Here is a 26,228-nt window from a genome sequence, read left to right as displayed (position 1 = left end):
ATGGGCGGAAGTGACGTTTTGACGTTGTTTCCGCCCTCCTATGGTATAGAGACGAGTGGGGGCCATCTTGGCATCACTCGTCTCCATACCCAGCAGCAAGAAGGCCCCGATCGCCTCCGCCGCTACCGACGGCTCCGGTAAGTGACGGTGATCTCGTGGCAAAGCCACCGCAGAGACCACCGTTATTGCACACAGATCTGCCTCCTGTAAAGAGGGATTTCTCTGTTGTGACAGCAGCTTCTGCCATTACCAAGATATCCCTCCTCAAAGTACTGACATGTATATACAGGAGGCGGTCCTTACGTATTTAAATATACTCAGGCAAATCAAACTAAATTTTTTTTTTGCCCATTAAAGAATTTTTATTGAAATTTCCATACAAATAACAGAAAAGTTCAAGGCAGCTGGTTCTGGTATATAACAATCAGGTATAGCAGTAAAACATTTACATACAAATCTCAATCAAAGTAATGGACAGTAGTCAAACAAATGATCAAATAAAACATAAACAGAATAGTAAAATCCCTGTTTACCCCATTGGGTTCAAATCAAACAAAATCTAACATTTAATTGTTCAACTTTTTTTCCCTTTCTTCTTCTGACCCAAAGTGCTGTACTTTTAAATTTTCTGCCAGTTCAGATTTTAAGTCTAAGCTCTTGTTCACACTGATGCAGCTTCAAAGTCACGCAACTCTGGACCCGGCATCCCTGCGCAACTTAGGCGTGGCTTGTATATGACTTGTTTAACAGAAGTCAATGCAAGTCGTGTTGAAGTTACACCAAAAGTAGCACAGGAACCTTATTCTAAGTCAGAGCGACTTGATTCGTACTGATTAGAATGGTTCCATTACCGTTGATGGGGTGCGACTTGACATACGACTTTCAACTCAAGTCGCATGACAAGTTGTGTTAGTGTGAACCAGGGCTTAGTGCCCTTTCACACAGTTTTCCTGATCAGATCCACCTGTCAGTTTTTCAGGTAGACCTGAACCCAGGACCCTGCATTTACAATATCTGGTCTCCCACAGTACACAGAACATGGGAATGCCATATTTTTATTTTAGTAAATATAAACTGCTAAATACCTTTCCATCAGCAGTTAGTCATGTGACCTATGTGCTGATTGGCATGCACTCCCCCAAGACAAAAAAACTAGCAGAACACACCAAACTGAGCATATGCAGCCTGACTCCATAGACTCTGTGTTATCAGGAAATTATTAGGAGTCAGTGGAAGGAGGGGAGGATCAGAGAAGACAGGATCAAACAGCCTTTCTACACAATGCAGAGGATTAACTCCTTAGGTTCCACAGTGAGTATAACAAGCATGCTTTACTGCGTATACAGACTATTTTTACTGTTGTGGGTTTAGTAACACTTTAAGGATTTTATCATAGTATCAGAGTATGATGAAAACTTGCCTGTCTGTTTCATGCCCCCCCCTTTTTTTTATTTATTTAAATTAAGCTATTCAAAAAGAAGTGATGTATGTGAAACTACACCTCCTATATTTGAATTTTCCTGGACAAAACCTAAATAAATTTTCCTAGTGGGGCAACAAAAAGTACTGAAATGGGGTACATGCATATAAGAAGAGAAAGCAGATGTCCAGTCTCAGGGTGGGGTGGTTCCACAACAACCAGGTCTCAGAGAAAGTGGATTGAATGATGCTTACCATCAGACTGAGACTTCTGGTGGTAGAAAAAAAGTGTTGCATGGGAAATATCTGGAATGAATGTGAATATTGCAGAAAAAGTTGGTTTTATTAGATTTTTTTGGGGGTATTCCTTTTTATCTTGTTATCTTTGCCTAGAGTTCTACTATAACAACCAGATGACTTCTCATTGTAAGAAAACCATTACTATGACCATAGCACATAAGTCTTTTGAATTTGTGGGTAAAAACAGCAAATACAATTTGGCAATGTGCTTTTCCTAAAGCAACTATAATTGGCTTGAATATTTGATATCTATGTGGCTGAATCATTTAAAGTTATTGTAAAGGTATTTTTTTTTTTAAATAACGAACATGTCATACTTACCTTTTCTGTGCAATAGTCCCAAACCTTGTCTTCTGGTGTCTCCCACCAGTTCTTTCTGCTCCTCCTCCCTTCCGACAGTCCCCATAGCAAGCCACTTGAGGCAGGCCATGTGTCTATTAACACACAGTGGGGCTAGCCGATCTTTGGCTTGTTCCTTGAGTACGCTTCTGCTTGATCCCAACCTGCAACCACCGACCTTTGGCTTGTTTGCTGTCTACCCTTTTGCTATACCTGCTGCTGGACCCTGGCTTGCTCACTGACTGTTGGCGCGATCCTGAGGGCCATGACATGGTACTAACACGCAAAACCCATCTCCATCTGGAGCTGTGGTGAATATCGGTTAGTGCTTCGACCCCCGAGTCATCTGCCAGGGTGACCTGCTTTTATACTTATCCTGCTGGTCAGTGGGAGCCTTTCTACTGCTATAGTTACTGATCTCTGACCACGACAGTCCTTGATGTGGGGATTCGTTTTCACTTTTCAGCAAGTAAAGAAAACCTGTTGATCTTATCCTTTTGTCACTTTGTTGTGAGAAGTAGCAAAGATCCTTATCGCTATTGTTTAAACTACTAGTCCCATCAATCCAACCTGTAATGGAGCAAAGGCAGACATGTTTGAAGTCTAGCATGTATGACAACCATGGCTACCCCCTTTGATACATTGGAGAAAAATGCATAGTCATGAAAGCATAGGAACTGTGGTGTTTGCAGGATTACTAGGTGAAAATAAAGGGAAAGGCCTCAAAAAAGAAAACTAATGCAACCACTAGATCTAAAAACTTCAGCCTCAATAAGCTAAGCTTCAGTATAAAATATATATAATATTGTGGCGATGCGACCCCCGTGTAAAAGGTGAATATGAGCAGTGTGTGCCTGATTTTGGCAGAAATACTAATTGCACACCTGTGCGCTGGCTTCGTAATCATCCCAGGAATAGAGGTCAGTGCTCATCCTTAGGCCGCGTACACACGGGCGGATTGTCTGTCCAACTTAGTCCGCTGAACCGTGTTTCAGCGGACAATCCGCTCGTGTGTGGGCTTCAGCTGACTTTTTCAGCGGACTGTCTGACGAACAAAGTCTTACGGAATTTCCGAAATTTTGTCCGTTCAAACTTGGTTTTGTCCGTCCAAACTTGGTTTCAGCGGACAGTCCGCTCGTGTGTAGGCAAGTTGGACGAACTAAGTATGGCCCATGCTCAGAAAGGATTTACACGGCCGAAGGTTGCATTGCAGTGTATAGGACGTCGTTTTTCTAGTCCCGTCGTACGTGCTGTACACGTCATCGCGCACGCTTTCAGCGGACTGTCTGCTCATCGTGTGTGGTCAAGTCCGTTCATGCAAATTTTGAACGGACTGTCTGTCGGATTGTCTGACGAACTTAGTTGGGCAGACAATCCGCCCGTGTGTACGCGGCCTTAGAGACATTGCTGCCCGGCAGACAGGAGTTCTGGCCTTGGAGTCAGGAGGGAGCCAGTGCAGCACAAAGCTGCAAGCACAGAGGTGCTGAGCATCAGGTCTGGGGAAGATAGATCAAGGCCTAAGGTGTAAGGCCTGAGCAGAAGTGCTGTGTTTTAGTTAGGAAGGCTGAATGCTGGTTGTTCTGAAGCAGGACTGTAATGCTGAATACACCTGCAGTTGGACTGACACGATTTCTTCAACTCGTATGTACCACTAGAGCTTAACCACTTGCCGACCAGCCACCTCAGTTTTACTGTGGCAGAATGGCACGGCCGGGCGAAGTGACCTTATATTACGTTGCTTCGCCCTGTGGCCACACGGGGGCGCACCCGCTGCATGCCCCCGAGCCGATGCAAGTGCCCGGTGGTCACAATCACCGCCGGGCTCCCGTGATCGCCGCTGAGACACAGAGAACTGGGATCTTTGTATGTAAACACACTGTTTCCGGGTTCTCTGAGGGTAGAAGTGACAGGTCGTCTGTTCATACAGAGCATGAACAGCAATCTAGCTCTTCCCCTACACAGTCCCCTCCCCCCTTCCGTTAGAAACACAAACAGGGAACACAATTAACCCCTTGATCACCCCCTAGTGATAACCCTTCACTGCCAGTGACCTTTTCACAGTAATCAATGCATTTTTATAGCACTGATCTATGTATTGATGCCAGTGGTCCCAAAAATGTGTCTAAATTGTCCAATGTGTCTGCCATAATGTCGTAGTCCCGATTTAAAAATCACAGATTGCCGCCAATACTAGTAAAAAAAAAAAAAGATTTATAATAAAAATGCCATAAAACTGTCCCTATTTTGTAGACGCTATAACTTTTGCGCAAACCTATCAATATACGTTTATTGTGATTTTTTTTTTTCCCCCAGAAATATGTATATATTGGTTTAAACTGAGAAAAAAAATAGTTTTTTATTTTTAGGGATATTTATTATAGCAAAAATGTAAAAAATATTGTTTTTTTTTTTGCGCAAAAAATAAAAGCCACAGAGGTAATCAAATACCACCAAAAGAAAGCTCTATTTGTGGGGAAAAAAAGGACATCAATTTTGTTTGGGGGCAATTTTCGCACGACCACGCAATTGTCAGTTAAGTCAGCGCAGTGCCGAATCGCAAAAAGTGCTCTGGTCAGGAAGGGGATAGAATTTTCCAGGGCTGAAGCGGTTAATCAAGTTTTTTTTTTTTTTTTTTTTTTTTTTCCCTTTATAGATTAGATACGCTTTAAATTAATTAAGCCACCAAGTGGTTGTTTTACACTGAACTGCATTCACCAAATGTTGAACTCATGTAGCTCATAGCATTCTTTTGAATAAAGCCAGATTTGTTTTACCACAGAATAAGGCCCCATTTACACATCCAAATAGGACCATTTTCGTTTCCCCATTAGCTGGGTTTCCTGCAATTAGCTGTGTGCAGGAAGCCCCATGGAAAGCAGTGGGAGCCTAACCGTGACAGCACTTGCAGACATTTTTGACTGTTTACATGTAATCACTCAGTTGACAGTCTGTGTCTAGAACCAATCATCTGCAGGTAATCGCTGCATGAGTGATTGCATGCAAATGGCCATGAGTAACTGTGTGCGCTGTCTGGCTTCCATTGCCTTGCTGGGAACCTTGCTGAGTCTTCCAAGTGTAATCGCAACATGCCCTATTGGAAGATGTGGGACCTAAAAGTCAAGAGAATTTTTTGTAAGATGCTTCAAATTATACATTTTGAAATGTTTTACCGAGGAAGTCAGTATATTCAACGCACATAGTATAGGTGCACCTTTTTTTTTAATATTGAAATTTACTACCAAATTAAAGTTATTTTTCTGTTATTAAAGTGATTACATCAAGCTTTTTTCTGTTTTTACTTGCAGGAAGTCCAGAAGCGAGCTTCTATGTTCTCTACAAAGTTGGATTTAATTTCTCTCGTCCCAAGTCTGATAATGGCCTTAATACTGGTTTCTTATGGTGATAATCACGGGAGGAAGGCATCTTTACTACTGCCCTCTATAGGTGGCTTAATTACCGTCACTGTTTATTGTTCAGTGTCTTTCTTTGAGTGGCCACTGGAAGGCTTGTATCTCTCTTCAGTACTCAGCGGATTCCTGGGTGGATTTGCTACATTTTTGGGGGGATGTTTTTCTTACATAGCAGATATAGCAAAGGACGTCCGGAAGAAGAATATTCGCATAGCTTTTATTGATATGGTTTTTGGGGTGTCAAGTGGGATTTCAGGGATCACATCTGGGTACATCATTAATGGACTGGGATTTAAATGGTCATTTTTCATACCAGCAGTTTTGCACATTTTAAATATTTTGTACATAATTTTTATACTGGAAGAAACTGTAAAAAGGTCAGAATTTTATCAACCTGTCTTCAGCAAAGAAGGCTTTAAGGAACTCTTCTCCGGAGTCTTTTTATTGTTTAAACATGCATCCTGCAAGAAACGACTGACAATCAGCCTCCTATTGTTTGCTTTTATGTTCTTTTTGTTTGCCAATTTTGGAGCTATAAACCTGTTCACCTTATATGAGCTGGACTCACCTCTGTGCTGGGGCCCGGTACTCATCGGATGGGGATCGGCTCTGTCTACATTTTGCTTTGTAGGCAGTTTCTTGGGCGTTTTCCTCTTCACGCGCTGTCTGAAAGATTCCTATATCTGCCTCATTGGAATGGCATCTTGGATTGGAGGGATCGTTATGGCTGCATTTGCCACAACAACCGTAACCATGATGTTAGGTAAGGTTCTCTGTGATAAGCAAGTAAATTTTTTTCCATATGGGTATACCTTGTTTTGAAGCTGCAGTTCTTAGAAATGCATGTTCGCCAGTTTACACCTATTGGAATATTAAAAGAAGCAAAAAGTGTAAGCTGTCATCAATTGCCTCTTAGTGCTTGAAAGTCTTTTCCACCAGTAATTCAGATTTCTGGGCATCTATACTATAGTCAGGATTATCCACCAATTTCAGAGATTCCAATGGCAGCATTTTCCTGGCAGAAATTACCTTCTATGTTCACTATTACAAGGCCATAAAAAGGCAACGCAATGTTGGGGCTGGATAAATATTTGTTTAATCTCCATCACTGTTTTCTAAATGATTAGTCCCACATTTAAAGAATGATTTTTTACAATGATTAAAAAACAGAACAAAAAAAAAAAACCCTACGTTTAAAATTTATTCCCAGACAGAATTATTTTTGTTAGTTTTGGATGGCATAGTTAACCCTCAATTTGACTTGGTATCAGCCTCAGCTGTGTCACCGCTGTCGCCTGTAGTCCGGCGCATCCATCTTCTCAGTGGGTCTCGCTGCTCTGCCGCTGTCATTCGGAGAAGCCACGATGACATCACTCCCGCGCATGCGCACGTGAGCCGCCACGCACGGCGCATGCGCCGTAGACAGTGGTGCCTGTCTTTCGGCAAATATCTCCTAAACCGTGTAGGTTTAGAAGATATTTCTTGGACCTACAGGTAAACCTTAATCTAGGCTTACCTGTAGGTCAAAGTGTGTTGTAAGGGTTTACAACCACTTTAACTGCTGGCAACCAATCACATTTTCTGCCTGATCTGATACAGTAAACTGATTTTAAGTCTAGCTGCTATTCATTGTATGTCTCAAAGCAGGTGGAGAGTGAAATTGCATGGGGGGGGGGGGGGGGCCCAAGAAAATTTTTGCCCAGGGTCCAGTCAATATTAAAGACGGCCCTGGTGTGTGTGTGTTTGTGTCTGTGTGTGTGGGCACAGGGTCCAGCCACAGAGTAGAAACTGATGCCTTCTGGGATAACTGACATAGAGATCCCAGGATATCGCTAATGTACGGTAATTCACACCTGGCAAGCATGAGACAGTAGGCCAGACCAATATAAAAAAAAAAAAAAAGAGGCAATTTTAAGTTAAGGAGGATTACTGTAATAAATATGGGTATTTGGGAATGAAGGTTAACTTTAAGTACTATTTGCATAATCTGATTTTTGTCTTTAGTGTCATAAGAGTTTATGGATTCTCATCTCAGACAAGTTATTATCTTTGATATTATCAGAGTAAATTATGGTAGAAACAACCAGTTCCAAGCTCCAATCCTTAGTGTTAGTAAATATTTCATAACCTATCCCCGTTTTTAATCCTTTTAGTGGACATAGTTCATCTGAGGGTGTGTATATACACATTTTCTTTTATTTTCTAAAACTTGCCTCTGTATAAAACCAAGAAAAAACATACTTACTAGTTTATGGTGTCCAGCATTGTCTACACTGCTCCTCTCTGGTGCTGCCTTTTTTAAATGAGATCCATTGCATACGTAGACATGGCAGATCCTGCTCATTCGCAGAAGTGATGTAGGCTTTGCCAGTAGGTGAGAATTAAGTACTTGGAATTTGGGGAAAAAAACATATTACATTTTTTTTTTTTGCAATTGTGTTATAGGGAGGAGGCAGGAGAGCGGAGGCCTACTTTACAGTATGTTACAGAGGACCTGCTGGGCATAAGCAATGTAGGCTTTGCCAGTAGGTGAGAACTAAGTACCTGGAATTTAGGGGCAAAAAAACATATCAAACTATCATACACTTTTTTTTTTTTTTATTTTAATGCAAAAAAAATGCATAACCCATTTTTATGGTAAAATAAAAAAGATGTTATGCTGAATAAATGGATACCAAACATGTCATACTTTAAAGTTATGCATAAACGTGCTACGGCCACAAACTATATGCATTTATTATGAATAGGTGACCCTGTAAAAGCCTTTACAGTTTACCACTTTAGATTTACACATTGGGTCTGGTGCTAAAATTACTGCCCATGATCTGACATTTATGGCAAAACCTCACATGTGTGGGACGATCGCTGTTTGCGTGCATGTGGAATTGACGCATGCGTTCACCTATGCGGGCAAGCAGTGGGGCACCTATGGGTTTTTTTCGATCACTTTTATTGCTGTCACAAGGAATGTAAACATCCTTTGTGCCTGTAATACGCATGTGACAGTTACTCTTTCTGGAAAGTCTTAAAGAAACCCCAATCTATGTGTTCAAATGATTTTGACTTTTGAAAATGGCGCAGTTTACATCCAGGTAACCTGGAAGTGTGGTCAGGTTATTGCTTATGGGCTACCATAGCCAAGAGCTGAACAAAGCTGATCCTGTGTTTGTTCTACTCTGCGATCAGCTGGCAGAAGTATTGGCTGGTCGATCGGGACTCCTGGCGGGATAGAGGGAAACATTCCCTCCCGCTGCTTGTAAATGCGATCCGGTGGCTATTAGGATTGCTTTTACAAGAGAGCCAACTGTCAACTCCAAAAAAAAAAAATAGTACTGGGATGATGCCTGCAACTACAGGCATCATCCCAGCATCATCACCCTGCAGGGGGCGCGCAGGCCGCTAAAGCATGGGAGGACGTCCAGGGATGCCCTCCCAGCAAATGAAGTCCGAGCTGTAGCCATGTTTCGGCTATAGCACGGACGGTAAGTGGGTTAAAGTGCATCTAAAGCCAACATTTGTATCAGGTTTGGATAGTCTAGAGCAGTGATGGTGAACCTTGGCACCCCAGATGTTTTGGAACTACATTTCCCATGATGCTCTTGCATGCTGCAGTATAGGTGAGCATCATGGGAAATGTAGTTCCAAAACATCTGGGGTGCCAAGGTTCGCCATCACTGGTCTAGAGAGAGGCTAAAACCCCTGTTGGGTGTTGATGCTGTCTATGTCTCCACATGGAGATTCTCAATCAATATTTGTTCTAGAGACCATTGAGAAAAGAACAAAGTTCTGGGAAATCCAAAATTATGAGTTGTCATTGGGACAGGAATAGAGAGGAAGTCCTCCAATTGGAAGCTGTTCCTGGTGACCATTGTTTAAGAGAACATTTCCCTCGCTCTTCAGAGATTTCCTGTTACATCCTGCTGTAACTACTGGACAGGAACTAAAAGGAAATCTCCCTGATGGGACACAGATGGCAAATTAAAATAAAAGGTTTTTAACCCTTCCATAGTTCTGGTTGCAACCTTCAAGACATGAGATGACAAGGTCTTAAAAACCGTATTTTTTTTCCTCTTTATAAATCTGTCACCTCCAAATATGTTTTCATGAGACGGACGTGTCACCAGCACACCAGGATCTCCAAAATTGGGTCCAAAACTTTAATCACATAGTATCAAAAATAAAAGCGTAAAAAAAATGCAAATTGTAGATACATTACAACCATAAGCAACATCACAATCCAAATGATCTGTCTTCAAGAAAACACAGATAGGATAGAGTGGTATTAAGACCCCCTGGCTGGACTGTGCCCAAGGTATATGTTCAGTATGCCTCATGGTGTGAAGGAGGAGGTTTTTTTTTTTAAATTTGGGGGCTTTACCTTTCAGGGTCCTCTCCAGCGCTACTCCTTATATCAATCCTATGTTTTTGGAATTGTCGTTTAAAAGGGCCAACTGTTTTCCCTACATACACCAATGAGCAGGGGCATTTTAAAATGTAGACACAAAACTCTGTGTTGCAGTTCATATATCCTTGTGTGCGATACTGTCTGCCATTATGAGGGTGGGTGAAATGTTCACCAAATATCATAGAGTTGCAAACATTACAATTATAACATCAGTAACAACCGCTTTTTTGTGAGATTCTAACCTTTGGCTTAACATATTTAGATCTCCGGTCTGCCTGTATCAATATGTCGCGCAAGGACTTACTTCGTTTGTGGACTAGTAATGGTGGATTCTTGATACTGGCTGTCAACATACTGTCAGCTCTCAAAATGTTAATGTTGCGTGCAATCACCTGCCTAATACAATCTGATTCCTGGTTAGAACCATGTATGAACAAAGGCCTATCTTCTGTTTTGTTAGTTTTAACTGAATTTGAAGTGGCTCTGCTAAGCGCTTTGTCAAGTGTCGTGATGGGATACCCTCGCTCAATGAATTTCCCATACATAGTCTCTAGTTGTAATTTCCTCTCACGTTCATCAGAGCAGATACGCATTACCCTTTTAAACTGAGGAATGTGTAGGCTATCACGGAGATGTTTCGGGTGTGCACTCTGGTAGTGTAGCAACACGTTCCTGTCAGTTGGTTTTGCAAATTATGATGTATGTAATTGTACCCTGCTCATTGGTAATTCTAAAGCCCCATACACACAATCAGAAATTCTGCCAGCAGAAGTCAGATGTGAGCTTTTGGTAAGAAATTCCGACAGTGTGTAAGCTCCATCTGACATTTGCTGGCAGAGTTCCAGAGAACTTTTGTGTGACCATGTGTATGCAAGGCAAGCTTGAGTTGAATACCTCTCGTGTGTACGGGGCATGACGTCCAGATAAGCCAAAGGTTAGAATCTCACAAAAAAGCGGTTGTTACTGATGTTATAATTGTAATGTTTGCAACTCTATTTGGTGAACATTTCACCCACCCACATAATGGCAGACAATATTGCATACAAGGATATATGAACTGCAACACAGAGTTTTGTGTCTACATTTTAAAATGTCCCTGCTCATTGGTGTATGTAGGGAAAACAGTTGGCCCTTTTTAAAATGACAATTCCAGAAACAGTGATATAAGAGTAGCGCTGAAGAGGACCCTGAAAGGTGAAGCCCCCGATTTTAAATAAACCTGTAGCAATATGCTTTGTCGCTAAGAAGCATAAAATACACAAATTAAGGGGTATGGTTATTGAACAAATATCAGGACCAGTGAGGGGGGAGACCGTGATTGTCGCATTCTGGATATATAAAAGAAAAAATGGTGGTGCTGCGCTTCCAAAAAAAATGGGACCTTACACGAAAATGTTATAGAGCTAATTATTCAAATGGAGATATGTCAGATGGTATATATTCAAACTAGTATGGTAAAGTAGGAAGGAGAACTCTTATCCTAATGTAGAAATTCTTCTATCAATAGTGCCTGCAACAGTGTGTACACAATAACTGTCACAATCCCAAGTGCAACTTATATCTCTATGATATAAAAATAGTGCTAAGTGCAAAACCACATACAGTGGTCTAACTATAAATCAGACTTCTATGACAGAAAGTGCTGAGTGCATCATAGCAAAACCAAAGTGACTGAAATATAAACAGTTACTGGCTACGTAAGCGCAAACTAGTGACAATAATAAAGTGCAAAAAATGCAAAACTACAGTGCAAAAAATGCAAGCAAGCAAAAATAAATTGCAAAAAATGCAAACAAAGTGCTTAGTGTAACACAAAATATTAATAAAAAATATATAATAATCGAACTATAGAACAAAACTCCATAAACAGAAAGTGCTGAGTGCAAAAAATTGGACTATATCCAGCTTATGCGTGAAATCACTTATGTGGAAGAAGAACCTCTGAGATATTTTCCAGCACAGAATCACTTTAGATGTTTATGTGACATCATCACGGGACTGTGTTCACATCATTAACAGCTGGATATAGTCCAATTTTTTGCACTCAGCACTTTCTGTTTATGGAGTTTTGTTCTATAGTTCGATTATTATATGTTTTTTATTAATATTTTGTGTTACACTAAGCACTTTGTTTGCATTTTTTGCACTTTATTTTTGCTTGCTTGCATTTTTTGCACTGTAGTTTTGCATTTTTTGTACTTTATTATTGTCACTAGTTTGCGCTTACGTAGCCAGTAACTGTTTGTTTATATTTCAGTCACTTTGGTTTTGCTATGATGCACTCAGCACTTTCTGTCATAGAAGTCTGATTTATAGTTAGACCACTGTATGTGGTTTTGCACTTAGCACTATTTTTATATCATAGAGATATAAGTTGCACTTGGGATTGTGACAGTTATTGTGTACACACTGTTGCAGGCACTATTGATAGAAGAATTTCTACATTAGGATAAGAGTTCTCCCTTACTACTTTACCATACTAGTTTGAATATATACCATCTGACATATCTCCATCTGAATAATTAGCTCTATAACATTTTCGTGTAAGGTCCCATTTTTTTTGGAAGCGCAGCACCTCCATTTTTTCTTTTGGTCTATATACATGAGCTGGTGTCTCATGAAAGTGCTTGCGGCATCCACTAAATAAGAGCATTCCTCACAAATCCCATTTAAGCGTTGGAGTCCATTGTATATTCTGGATATATACCTTGGGCACAGTCCAGCCAGGAGGTCTTAATACCACTCTATCCTATCTGTGTTTTCTTGAAGACAGATAATTGGGATTGTGATGTTGCTTATGGTTGTAATGTATCAACAATTTTAATCTTTTTTTGATACTATATGATTAAAGTTTTGGACCCAGTTTTGGAGATCCTGGGGTGCTGGTGAGACTTCCTTCTCATGATTGCAGTTGTTTCCAGCCGTTGGTCATTTCAGCACCCAATCTAAGATACAGCCGTGCAGGAACGTGTGCATTGGCAGTATTGCATTTGGAGTATTGCATTGGAGGTTCAAATATGTTTTTATACGCAATTTGTCATACTTTCAGACCAGTGGGTTTCAGCTTTTGTTACACATTGTATTTATGATATGGAAAATTAGCTGATGCTATGTCATTACCGGTGGGCTAATGAATCGAGAAAACATCAGAGACTGCAGGTGTCTTTCCATTAACACTGAAAATAAATGAAAAATACAAAAGGAAATCACTTATTGTACAACCAGGGCATAATGGTAGTTATGCTTTGGCACTTTTAATTCTATAAATTGCTGCTATTTGTAATTACTCACAGTAGGGAGATTTGCATCAGTATGGTCTTCAGACAAATCTTTTAACCACTTCAGCCCCGGAGGATTTGGTTGCTCAATGACCAGAGCACATTTACAATTTGGCACTGAGCTGCTTTAACTAGTAAATGCGCAGTCATGTAATGCTGTACCCGAATGAATTTGCGTTCTTTTTTTACCACAAATAGAGCTTTCTTTTGATAGTATTTGATTGCCTCTGCGATTTTTTTATTTTTTGCGATATAAACAGAAAATTTTGAAAAAAAAAAGATATTTTCTACTTTCTGTTATAAAAAAAATCCAATAAACTCAATTTTGGTCATACATTTAGGCCAAAATGTATTCAGTCACGTGTGTTTTGTAAAATAAATCAATAAGTGTATGTATATTGGTTTGCGCAAAAGTTATAACATCTACAAACTAGGGTACATTTACTAGAATTTACGCATCTTTTAGTTTGACTGCCGCATTTCTTGAGGTGCTAAAATGGCAGTATGACACCCCCCCCCCCCCCAAATGATCCCATTTTGGAAAGTAGACACCCCAAGGAAATTGCTGAGTGGCATGTTGAGCTCATTGAATATTTTATATTTTTGTCACAAGTGATTGAAAAATGAAAAGAATAAAAGTTATCACTAAATGATATATTGCTCACATTTGCCATGGTTATATGTGCAATTACACCCCAAATACATTCTGCTGCTTCTCCTGATTATGGGGATACCTCATGTGTGAGACTTTTTGGGAGCGGCCTCCGAAAACCAAGCACCGCTTTCAGGATTTTTAAGGGCATAAATTTTTGATTTCATCCCGCACTACCTATTACAGTTTCGGAAGCCATGAAATGTCAAGATAGCACAAATCCCCCCCCCCCCCCCAAATGACCCCATTTTGGAAAGAAGACATTTTAAGCTATTTGCTGAGAGACATGTTGAAATTGAATATTTTATATTTTGCCACAAGTTTTGAGAAATATTTTTTTTTTTAACAAAGTTGTCACTAAATGATATTTTGTTCAAACATGGCATAGTTATATGTGGAATTACACCCCAAAATACATTCTGCTGCTTCTCCTGAGTATGGAGATACCACATGTGAGGGACTTTTTGGCATTCTAACCACGTACAGGACCCCGAAAACCAATCACCGCCTTCAGGCTTTCTAAGGGCATATATTGATTTCACCCCTCACTGCCTATCAATTTCGGAGGCCATGAAATGCCCAGATAGCACAGAACCCTCCCAAATGACCCATTTTGGAAAGTAGACACCCCAAGCTATTTGCTGAGAGGCATGTTGAGTATTTTGCAGATCTTGTTTTTTGTCACAAAGTTTTGCAAATTAAAAAAAAAGTCTCTTTTTCTTCATTTTCAAAAATAAATGAGAGCTGCAAATACTCACCATGCCTCTTGGCAAATACCTTGGATGTCTACTTTCCAAAATGGGGTCATTGGGGGGGGGGGGGGGGCGTTGAGCTATCTGGACATTTCAGGGCCTCCGTAACTGTGATAGGTAGTGAGGAATAAAATCACAATTTTACGCCTTTAGAAACCTGAAGGCGTTGCTTGGTTTTTGGGGTCCTGTACGCAGCTAGCCTCCCAAAAAGTCTCACACGTGGAATCCCCATACTCAGGAGAAGCATCAGAATGTATTTTAGATTTAATTCCACATATGACCACGCCATGTTTGAGCAATATATAATTTAGTGACAACTTTTTGTAAGAATTTTTTTTTTCATTTTCCCGAAACTTGTGGCAAAATATCAAATATTCCATGGACACAACATGCCTCAGCAAAAATCTTGAAGTGTCTTCTTTCCAAAATGGGGTCATTTGGAGGAGTTTTGTGCTATCTTGACTTTTCAAGTCCTCTTAAACTGATTGGTAGTGAGGAAGTGAAATCAGCCTGTGGGCTGAACAAAAAAAAAGAGATTGATCGGTGGGTATGCCCACCATTAGAATACCGCACATCATCCACCTACTTCTAATGATGGGCATACATGCACTATTTTTATAACTTTTTTTAACTGTGGTGGTGAAATCACCTCCTACAGCGCTGGAGTTGCTGATTTTCGTATCGTGAGAGCAAACGCTGTTGCTTTCAAGATAAATCAGTGCTGCAGCTGAATGGCATACCTTTGGAGACCCTGTGTACGTGTGCCAAGGACTGTGCAATGCTGTACCCTATGCTAATACTCCACTAGTGTGTGGTAGCGTTCAAAACAATGAAAAGACCAGGTTGGTCTGGACAGGAGGGACAATAAAAGTGGGTGTCACGCCTATATCCGCGCTTTCTACAAACACATCATCTTCTTTGGGGGTTTCTTTGGGTAGGGGTACCAGAGAGCACATGCAGAAAATGTGTCTCTTGCAGCCGGCTCACTGCATTTGTATTGGGAAGTTGGGTCACAGCATCGTCTGGAAACAGAAGGGCTGTGATCATCTGTTCCTGGAATTCAAGGAAGGGTCCAGTTCATCCTAACGCTTTGTATAGCACATAAGCATTCAGCAGAGCCAACTGAAATAAGTATACAGACACTTTTTTGTACCAGAATCTGGCCTTATGTGCAATTAGGTACGGCGCCAACAACTGGTCGTTGAGGTCCTTCACTAAATGGCAGTGGTCCAGATCCAGACTGGGCACAATGATGGGGAAACCTGATGTATGGGGCCACTCTGATGGGGACACCATATGTAAGGGGGCACTCTGATGGGGAAACCTAATGTATAACTGCCAATATTTACATTATCTATGGAACTTTGCTACTGTATTCTTGTCACCCTCCCATGTGAACTACAGACAATGGTAAGTAGGCCTCTGAATGTAGCTATAATACACTCATCAGAGCTAGTACCAAGCAATAAGATCAAAAAATGAAAATGGCACTAAACTGTTATGCCCTGTACACTCGATAGGATTTTCTTATGGAAAATGTTCAATGGGAGCTTGTTGGAAATTCCGACCGTGTGTAGGCTCCATCAGACATTTTCCATCAGAGTTTCCAACACACAAAATTTGAATTCTTGATGTCAAATATGCTGACAACACAATCAGTTGTCAGAAATTCCAATCGTGTTTACACAATTCCGATGCACAAAGTTCCACGCATGCTCAGAATGAAACAGAAGAGCCGCACTGGCTATTGAACTTCATTTTTCTTGGCTCGTCGTTCTTGACAATTTGTATGGCCGTGTGTATGCAAGACAAGTTTGAGCCAACAGCCGTCGGAAAAGAAACATGGATTTTGTTGTAAAATCCTATTGTGTGTACAGGGCATAAGAGTGACAGAATATCTTCATTAAAGACACCAGTCTGACTAGTTTTCATCTATATATTCATTAATTAGCAAAAATACACCTTAGGCCCCTTTGAAAAAGGGCTTTTCCATGTATGCTCAGCAAGGATTGATCCGCTGAGCATACATGACAGGTCTGTCTCTGCTCACTGTGCGGAAACAGACCTGTCAGACCCGCTGTCCTCTATGGAGATTGGATGAAAACGGAAAACCATGCGCCTGCTATAGCAGTTAAAGGGACCAACGTACAGCTACAGCGATTTGTGGGAACAAGCCAATATACTAATCAGTATAATGACGGCGGCTCAACGGCGAGCGGTTAATCATTTACATCAGTCATTTCCAACCAGGGTTCCTCCAAAGGTTGCTTGGGGTTTGAACTTCAATTTAATGGTGTCTGCATAATTCCAGGGCCAACATCACTTGGGAAAGCCATCAGCATGTCCATGAGTTTTGTTGGGGGTGAATTGGTTTTAAGTAAGGGTTTCCCTGAGACCTGAACATGATTTTACGCACTCCTTTTGAACCAAGTTGCATACTCCAAACAGAAGGTAATCAATTTACAATAAACACAGTATCTGGGGTAAATCCGTGTAGACATGGAATCCCTTGTACCCTACAACAACCAAATATATTCTAACTTGCCAACAAAAATAACGGTGGAAAAATTAAAAGACATTGGGGGTTATTTACGAAAGGCCAAATCCACTTTGCACTGCAAGTGCACTTGGAAGTGCAGTCGCTTTAAATCTAAGGGGTAAATCTGAAATGAGTGGAAGCTCTGCTGATTTTATCATCCAATCATCCAATCATGTGCAAGCTAAAATGCTGGTTTTTATGCATATCCCCCTTGGATCTACAGCGACTTTATTTCCAATTGTACTTGCAGTGCAAAGTGGATTTGCCTTTAGTAAATAGCACCCATTGCTACAGGGCTACACAGATTTTTCTTATTTCAGACACGTTAATAAAGGAGGGGACCTTATAACTATTGGCGGCTGGAGGAACATTTTTTAGGGGGCAGGGGCAAACAATGCAACCCCTCCAGTGCTCTGCTCACCAAGTCCACCATTTCTTTAAGTCAATTAGAGCCTCAGGCTTTAATGTGCTTCTAAAAAACATAAAAAGCCCTGCATTAGGGGGGCGGCACCCCTACACCCCGTATGAACGGACCGCCACTGATTGGGGTAAAAGCCCAATATGCACAAGGCCTTAGATGCGCATGTGGTCTGAGCAGATCTTTTTAGCATATAGGTTGTGAGTTTCTAACAAAGCCTCTTTGGCTTGCTCAGGGCAGCTTGGCCAAACAATGTTAAATGGAGGCTGCCATTTCTTAGTTTATTTTATAAAAGTGCAAGCTCCCAGGTGGTCATCCCAATACTGGTTTTACTACCCAGTGAGTCACTAGCCTGGAACAACAACGTGACCGCTCACACAGATCACAATACTACTTATGACATTGGGGAGAGATTTACTAAAACTGGTGCACATAGAATCTGGTGCAGCTGTCATTGTAACCAATAAGCTTTTAACTTCAGTGTGTCCTATTAAACTTTAATAACAAAGCCTAGAAGCTGATTGGTTACTATGCACACCTGTGCCAGATTCTGTGTGCACCAGTTTTTGTAAATCATCCCCATTGTCTTTATCTTCTCATCTCTCCAGATTGGAAGTGTGACAGACCCAACCTGTGCAGGGCCTTTTGAGGGGACTGCAGGGTAGCCTCTTGCCTACTAACAAGGGGTCGACCGATTAGAGGTGCAGCCGATTATGAGTGGACAATATTCACTTTTGTTTTTTTTTAAGCATTGGTATCAGTCACAAAGGTACCGATGTTACCGATATTGCTTCAAAAGGTTATACCGGGGTGATGCCTGCAGCTGCAGACATCACCCCAGTACCGTTCTTTAGAACGGACGGTCGGCTTTCTTGTAATGACAATGTTGCAACTCAGCAGCTGCTTGGTTGTTGTTTCAAGGATGCCCCCCTCATCCCACTGCTCCACCCGAGTCTCCTGTCCCACTGGGAGGCCGAGCGATCAGCCAGCATGTCCTCTGGCTTGCCAAAGACCCCAACAAAGCAGAGGATCTAGTAACTCAGAGGCGAGGTCATGACATCACTTTCAGATTACTGGTATCCTATTTTAAAAAAATAGAAAGTTTTCAAAAACGCAGATCTTGCCGTTTTGAATACTTTCAAGTGCAGAGGAGGGGTTTGCGGTCTTATAGGACCCAGATCCCTCCATAAAGAGTAGCTGTGCTGCCTATTACAGTCACAAGTGATGTTTACATTCCTTGTGACAGCAATAAAAGTCATGGAAATTTTTTTTTTTTTTTTAAAGGACAGTGTAAAAATAAAGTTTAAATCTACAGAATATCGGCACCTGATATCCGCTATCGGCCTGAAAGGCAGATGAATAATCAATGAATAAACTAAATTATGATTGTATCTTAAATAGCTTGAGATGGATTTTTACTCCAAAAGCATTTTATTAAAATAAATCGATTTTTATTCACTCTGGGGTGTGGCCGCTTTACAGAAGCCAATAATTTAATCGACTTCTGTCAAAAGAGAAAGGGACACGTTAGAAAATATTTGATCTACGGCTGCATCCACTGATCAGTTTTTTCTGACAGCAATTTTGCAGCAGTTTTGATGCGACTCGAAGCAATGCCTGTATAATCTTGAGGTCTTTGAACCTCAAGTCCCATCAAAGTCAGACCAAAGCAATGCAGGGACTACTTTAAAGTCGCTGCGACTTGAAGTCACACAGATATGAATTGTACTCTTTGGAAATCATGGGGTATGACTTGTCATGTGACTTTGCAGTCCAAAGTTGCAGGACAAGATGTATAAGTGGAAGGGGGCCTCATGTATTTAACTCCGCTGTCCAGTGGTGGTGATTTAGCACTGCAGTCAGTGCCAGCACTATCCCATCTTCATGACACTACCATGCTGTGCAGTCTTCCAGGGTCTTAGAGGATCCTGCTTCTGCACAGCCCAAAGGAAGTTTCCACAACACCCAGCCCAGTGATGTAGACATCCTAAAATGGTCCCTCCTCCTCTGTAGTGAAGAAAACAGAAGTCTCAGGACCTGGTTCTTCTTGTAACCACAGATTTAGGTAAGTAAAACAGGCTTTCAGTTTAGGACTTTAATGCAAATAGGGATGCGCGGATACCATTTTTTTTTCTTTTTTACAACGAGTACCAATACTTTTTGTTTTAGTACCCGCTAATATCAATTACTGATACAAGCCGGCAACTGTTTTTTTTTTTTTTTCTCATATCATTTTTATTAAGTAGAATAATACAGAAACAGCTCAATAAAACAGTACGAAGTGTACAAACAATGAGCATAATGTTACATCCGTCTGAATGCAGTCGTCATATCACCTTACACATATATCAAGCGTGAATTCCAAGGAATAAACACATATCTGGTGTCGACCATTTAGTTAATAAAATATAATCAACAACATCATTCCATAGAGGAAAAAGTAAGTAAAGACTAGTTAAAAATGAGCTCAGTCTTGAGGAGGACGACCTTCAGGACAACTCAGTGTCAATTTATTGAATAGGGTCATCTGCGCATGTGGGATAGTAGGTCGCTCCCTTCTCGACCTCTGCACACCGACTGGGAACTTGCTGTGCAGAGGGAGCTGGAAGTCAACCACCTTGATGGGAGCCTACAGTTTAACCCAGTAGCTTAATAGTTGTGTTCCCTAAGTGTAGGAGTTATCCGTTACAAGAGTCTATAAGAGCGTGTGCTATATATATATAATGTAGTGATACAGGACAGAACGATTACTGGATATGAACAAGGGTGTATAATTGGCATGCGACAGATTGGATCTCCCAAATTTAGAGGCGAAACCAGCGGGCAATCCCTCGTCTGGGCTTTCCTTAGGTAGGGTGAGATGGTAGTGCCTGAGTAACAGAACTGAGAAAACATGCACTTTATACTTTGAGTCAGAAGATAAAAGAAGGTACCCGAAAGTTGCGTCTCCAAAGCCCATGGTATGTCCAATCTGTCCGCGTGTGTGTGTATTGTAATATATTATAGAGTGGAGGTAAGGAGTAACTCGGGTCACCTGGATGAGCTCAGTAAATTGCGAAGAGTCTCTAAAGTGTAACCAGCCCGCCCATTTTGTGGAGTATTTGGTTGGAGTATCGTTTGCTTGATGGATCAATTGTTGCATCCCAAGTTCATCCCAAGTTCATCCCTTTGATCTGTAGATGAATAAACAGCTACAAAATGAAACAATGTTTCTTTTTATCTTTCTATTTTAGCGTTTGTTTGTTTTTTGACAGTTCCAATTGCCGGTGTCTTGTCATATAAGGTCCCCCATCCGATAGTGTCCGCTGTGTACTGCGCATGCGCAGTACACAGCAACACAGATTCCGAAAATTGCCGAGGATGAACGGCGCCTGCGCCGTGAGTCCAGGTTCCATCCCCACCATCCAAGTGGACATAGAGTAGGAATATAAAAGAGCCGAGCGCAGCGAGGCCGAGCCCGAAGCGTGGCGAGCGAAGCTCGCCCGCGAGGGGCCTTCTAATATTCACAACCCTATGTCCGCTTGGATGGTGGGGCTACCACCTCCACTTACGGCGCAGGCGCCGTTCAGCTTCAGAGATTTTCCGAAGCTTTGTCTGCTCCGTACTGCGCATGCGCAGTACGGGGTGGACACTATTTGATGGCCAGACACTATACGGCAGAACACCGGGACTTTGTTTACACAGTTTGACAGTTGAATGAGTCATCGGTTGTTAAGGACGTGGCGACCCCGCTCCTTAACAACCAGTAATTGCCTTTTTTTTTTTTTTTTTTTTTACATTTCAGCTGTCAGTGGGGGAATCCCACTGACAGCTGAAAGAACTGAGCCTGAAGGTATTGGTTTCAGGTATCAGAGCATTTGCACAAGTATTGATACTTGTGCAAATGCTTAGTATCTGCACTGATACCGGTATCAGTATTGGTGCAATCCTATGTTTGGTTTACAAGAACACCTCACATCTCTTCATTCTACATGTTAGTATGTAAGAAGGATCATTCTTTCGGACTACCATACACTTTCCCATATTTTTTCAGTTTAAATCAATTTCTATTTAAATTGTCAGATGTGTCCCCAAACACCCTGCTGAACTTTGTCACTTTCTTCAATCCCTCTAAATAAACAGTAGGATGTTTTTTGTCTTTTCAGCAGATTTCTAAATTAAACATTACAGGTGTAAAAAAGGTAAACAAACCTTATCTTAAAATTAAAGTACTCAATACAGTACAAAGGACACAAACTTTATATAATTGGAATGATTACATATGGCAGACTCACCCTTGACCCTGGTCTGACTCTGGAGGCCTTGGCAGGCTGGCAAGGGAAGGGACAAACAGACACGTTATCCAGGCCACCCCTGATGCCCTTCATCCACCCCTCCTCTCACCCCCCCTTTTTTTTTATCTTTCCTTGCTTTATTTTTCTTTCCTGCCCCTTTGTCCCCTGAACACCACCTTTGTAAATCCTTTTATACCCCTACCATTTCTAGGTACAACTGTCCACTTCAGATAAGCTGCTCTAGACCTGTATTTAGTGGACTTCTTAACAACATAGTACTTAACTAAGGGATCATTTACCTGTTACCTTTTATCCCTTCCTCTCCACTCCTCCCCCAACCTTTTCTTTTTTTTTTCTTTTTTCAGGTTATACTGTTTGTAGTATAATTGTTGGCTCACCCAACTTCTGAATTTCAGTTCTTTTAAAGTGTTACTAAACCCACAACAGTAAAATCAATCTGTATATGCAGTAAAGCCTGCTTGTTATATTCAGTGTGGTACCTAAGGGGTTAATCCTCCACATTGTGTAAAAAGGCTGTGTGATCCTGTATGCAGAGATCCTCCTACTTCCACTGACTCCAGAACAGGTCCAGAGAAGACAGTTACTGGAGTCGGGCTGCACATGCTCAGTTTGGTGTGTATTGCTCAAGAGTGTTTTTTTTCTTGGGAGAGTGCATGTAATCAGCACTGTCCAGACAGAGGGTCAGGGGTCCTGGATCCTGATAAGACAGTCAGTGCAGTATGAAAACTCCTCCTACAATCTTTAACCCGACACTGATAGAAGTCACAAGACTGTTCTAACTGCTGATGAGAAAAGGTATTTAGCAGTTTATATTTACTAAAACAAATGCATTTTCATGTTCTGTGTACTATGGGGGATCAGATATAGTGAATGCAGGGTCCTGGGTTTATTAACGCTTTAACTCAGAATCTACTGTTTGTGTTTTGTAATCTATACTGTGGGTACCATGTGCCATCAAAAAATGTTCAATAAAATCATTATGCAAAAAAAACATCTTTTGGTTGGAAATACACTTTAAAAGCCTCTAGTAAAGGAAAGTATTAAGTGATACAGTAAAACCAGAAGTCTGTTTCATTAGCAAACCTTTAATAATTTGATAAGTGCTGACTCATTCCCTCTTATCAAAGTGATATATATATATATATATATATATATATATATATATTACTGATTCTTAGTTATACAGCAGTACTATAATCTTCAGACATCAGCCTTTCTCTATATGTTGTTGAACACTTATTGCATTATTTGGGTCACTAATTTAATTCAGAAGCCTACCATCTACACAGGAAACTAGCAAGTTAACATTGCACAGCTTCTATCTCAGCCATAATGGTATTTCCCTCAAAGATTTAAAGCTGAACTCCATCCATCAGTCTTGCACAGTTGTACACACCGCTCTTCTGTACTGAAATTGCTTACTCTGATTTCAGTGCACACTGTGAGCTTCTTAGGCCCCTTTCACACTGGTGGATAGAATTCAGCTTTTAGCTGCAGATAGATGAAGTTATCTACTGCACCTAACCTCACACTATGCTTTTTCCTATGGCCCCATTCAGACACTGCATTTAGAAACAGTTTCATCACCTGGGGTTTTTGTGCGGTTAGAAAAAATGAATTTGACTGCATCCAGGACCGGTTTAGCGCATATCTGCACATAACCGCAGGTAATCGCAGTGTACTATTTCACCTGCGGATAGCAGTGGCAACAAGGAAAGAAAAATGGGAAGTACATCAGAAATGGCAAGAATGTTCCACCGCAGCCAAACATGGCCGCATGTAAACGCATGCAAACACACGTAAACTCTGCTAATCACAATGTACAACTGCAAGTGATCCCTGTGCCTGGAGTCTTGGAATTTCAAAATAACAAAACATGCTTTTAACAGCGGCAGAGCAGCCGCCCCATGTGAAAGAGGCCTAACGCTGTGAATTAGAAGCTGCAGTAAGTCAGATAAAGCCCCATTACTGACTGCTAGGATCTGCAAAGAGCCACACAGCAAGTACCAAAGTACCACATATGGTCTTCTGGCCCAGGTTAGATACCAGTGGTAGAGCTTATGGCCACCTTTAGAGGGGTTTAACAATAATTGTGTTCTATGACTACATTGGGTACCACTAATAAAGGCTTTTTTTTTATTATTATTTTTATTGTAATTTTCAGATAACATACAAAAAACAAACACATAAAAAGTGAGAGTGAGTCTGACACCAGACCTCACTCTCCAACAACATTCAAAAATTAAAACTCAGAACACGTCTCAGAATTGGGCCGGCAGTATAACTCTGAGGCTTGAAATAAGACCATAATACCATTATTTATCATATGTACTTAAATTCAGCATCATACAATGTCATTATTTTATCTTCAAACATCTATGGCATATGACCCGTTGACACTAGAACCACAGATGTAATGCTCAGGTCCAGGGCCATTTTTAAGGCAGGGCAAAAGGAGCAGCTGCCCTGGGCCCTGTCATTGTTGTGGGGCCCAAAGCAGCTGCTTCATACTTGCCAACTATCATGGTTTAAATTCCCTTGCCCCTTGAGGTTTTAGTCCTGTGCTGTGTCCCAATATCTCAGTGTGAAGTGCTGCTACTAATGCTGCCCAGCACTTCCCCATTGTGTACAGATGACTCACCTGCAGACCCTGTGCTTACATGTAAATTACCGGCATTCATAAGTAAATAGCGGCGGCATTGATATGTATATCATGCCCCCCTGAGGTCATATCCATAGTAATCTCTAGCAACCAATTAACAAGCAGAAATCATGTGCTGTAACCTCTAGCAACTAACCAGTGAGCTGTAATGTGTTCTGTAACCTCTAGCAACCAGTCAGTGAGCGGTAATGATACACTGTAACCTCTGGCAACCAATCGCAATATCTGCCTGATCTGATTAAGTAAACTGATTTTGAGTCTAACTGCTATTTATTGTATGTCTCAGAGCAGGTGGAGAGCGAAGCTGCATGGGGGGGCCCCAAGAAAAGTTTGGCCCAGGGTCCAATCAATATTAAAGACGGCCCTGCTCAGGTCCATATCTCCATCCCCATATCAATAATATTTAACGATGATCAATAACCATCCATCGTCTACTGAACATAAAATGAAATTCCCACCAGTAATAGAAAACATCCATTTAATCAGACACTGTGGATGCACTATTCATCCATCCACCCCACACTTTATCAAACTTATGAGGTACACCTCTACTAGTATACGTGGCTTTATATAGAGGGATGGCTTTATTAATGAGCGCCTTCCATGCTGGAACAGTCAGGGGATTAGGCTTTTTCCAGGAAAGTACTATTAATTTCCTAGCATAATAAAACAATAAAGTCAATAGCGTGCGTGTCACATTTCTGGGGGCTAGGGTGTCAACGAAAACCAAAAGGCAGGTCTCCACTTCCAGCCGTACACACAGTGTCGTAATCTCCCCTATACATTCAGTAACTCCACACCAAAAAATATTGATAGCTGCACACTCCCAAAAGATGTGGAGGAAGTCTGCGTGACTGGGCAGGAGAAATTTTAGCCAATCTGTCCGGAGTCAGGTATATACAATTCTACGGTGTAGAAATTTTTATTAGATAAGATGGTCTCTGGCCGACACTAACCTGAAGAAATTAATTTCCCAAATACAGTGGTGTGAAAAAGTGTTTGCCCCCTTCCTCATTTCCTGTTCCTTTGCATGTTTGTCACACTTAAGTGTTTCGGAACATCAAACCAATTTAAACAATAGTCAAGGACAACACAAGTAAACACAAAATGCAATTTGTAAATGAAGGTGTTTATTATTAAAGGTGAAAAAAAATCCAAACCATCATGGCCCTGTGTGAAAAAGTGATTGCCCCCTAAACCTAATAACTGGTTGGGCCACCCTTAGCAGCAACAACTGCAACCAAGCGTTTGCGATAACGTGCAATGAGGCTTTTACAGCGTCCTGGAGGAATTTTGGCCCACTCATCTTTGCAGAATTGTCCTAATTCAGTTACATTAGAGGGTTCTCGAGCATGAACGGCCTTTTTAAGGTCATACCACAACATCTCAATAGGATTCAGGTCAGGACTTTGGCTAGGCCACTCCAAAGTCTTCATTTTGTTTTTCTTCAGCCATTCGGTGGTGGACTTGCTGGTGTGTTTAGGATCATTGTCCTGCTGCAGAACCCAAGTTCGTTTCAGCTTGAGTACACGAACAGATGGTCGGACATTCTCCTTCAGGATCTCTTGGTAGACAGCAGAATTCATAGTTCCTTTTATCACGGCAAGTCTTCCAGGTCCTGAAGCAGCAAAACAGCCCCAGACCATCACACTACCACCACCATATTTTACTGTTGGTATAATGTTCTTTTTATGAAATGCAGTGTTCCTTCTACGCCAGATATACTTGGACACACACCTTCCAAAGAGTTCCACTTTTG

At 41.2% G+C, this 26,228-nt stretch overlaps 1 protein-coding gene across 1 annotated transcript in view; it reads left to right on the top strand.

Moving 5' to 3' along the window:
- SLC46A3 (solute carrier family 46 member 3) overlaps positions 1-26,228 on the top strand; it is a 61,528-nt gene that overhangs the window by 19,908 nt on the left and 15,392 nt on the right. The window contains exon 3 of the mRNA XM_077484080.1: positions 5,364-6,231. Within this exon, the coding sequence (XP_077340206.1) occupies positions 5,364-6,231 (868 nt within the window). The remainder of the gene's footprint in view (positions 1-5,363; positions 6,232-26,228) is intronic.

Source organism: Lithobates pipiens, unplaced genomic scaffold, assembly GCF_037356315.1.
Source record: "Lithobates pipiens isolate NorthernLeopardFrog02 unplaced genomic scaffold, aLitPip1_a1.2 Scaffold_16, whole genome shotgun sequence".
Taxonomy (NCBI): domain Eukaryota; kingdom Metazoa; phylum Chordata; class Amphibia; order Anura; family Ranidae; genus Lithobates; species Lithobates pipiens.
The sequence above is the reverse complement of the archived record's forward strand: the minus strand, read 5'-3'. Positions and strand labels throughout refer to the sequence as shown.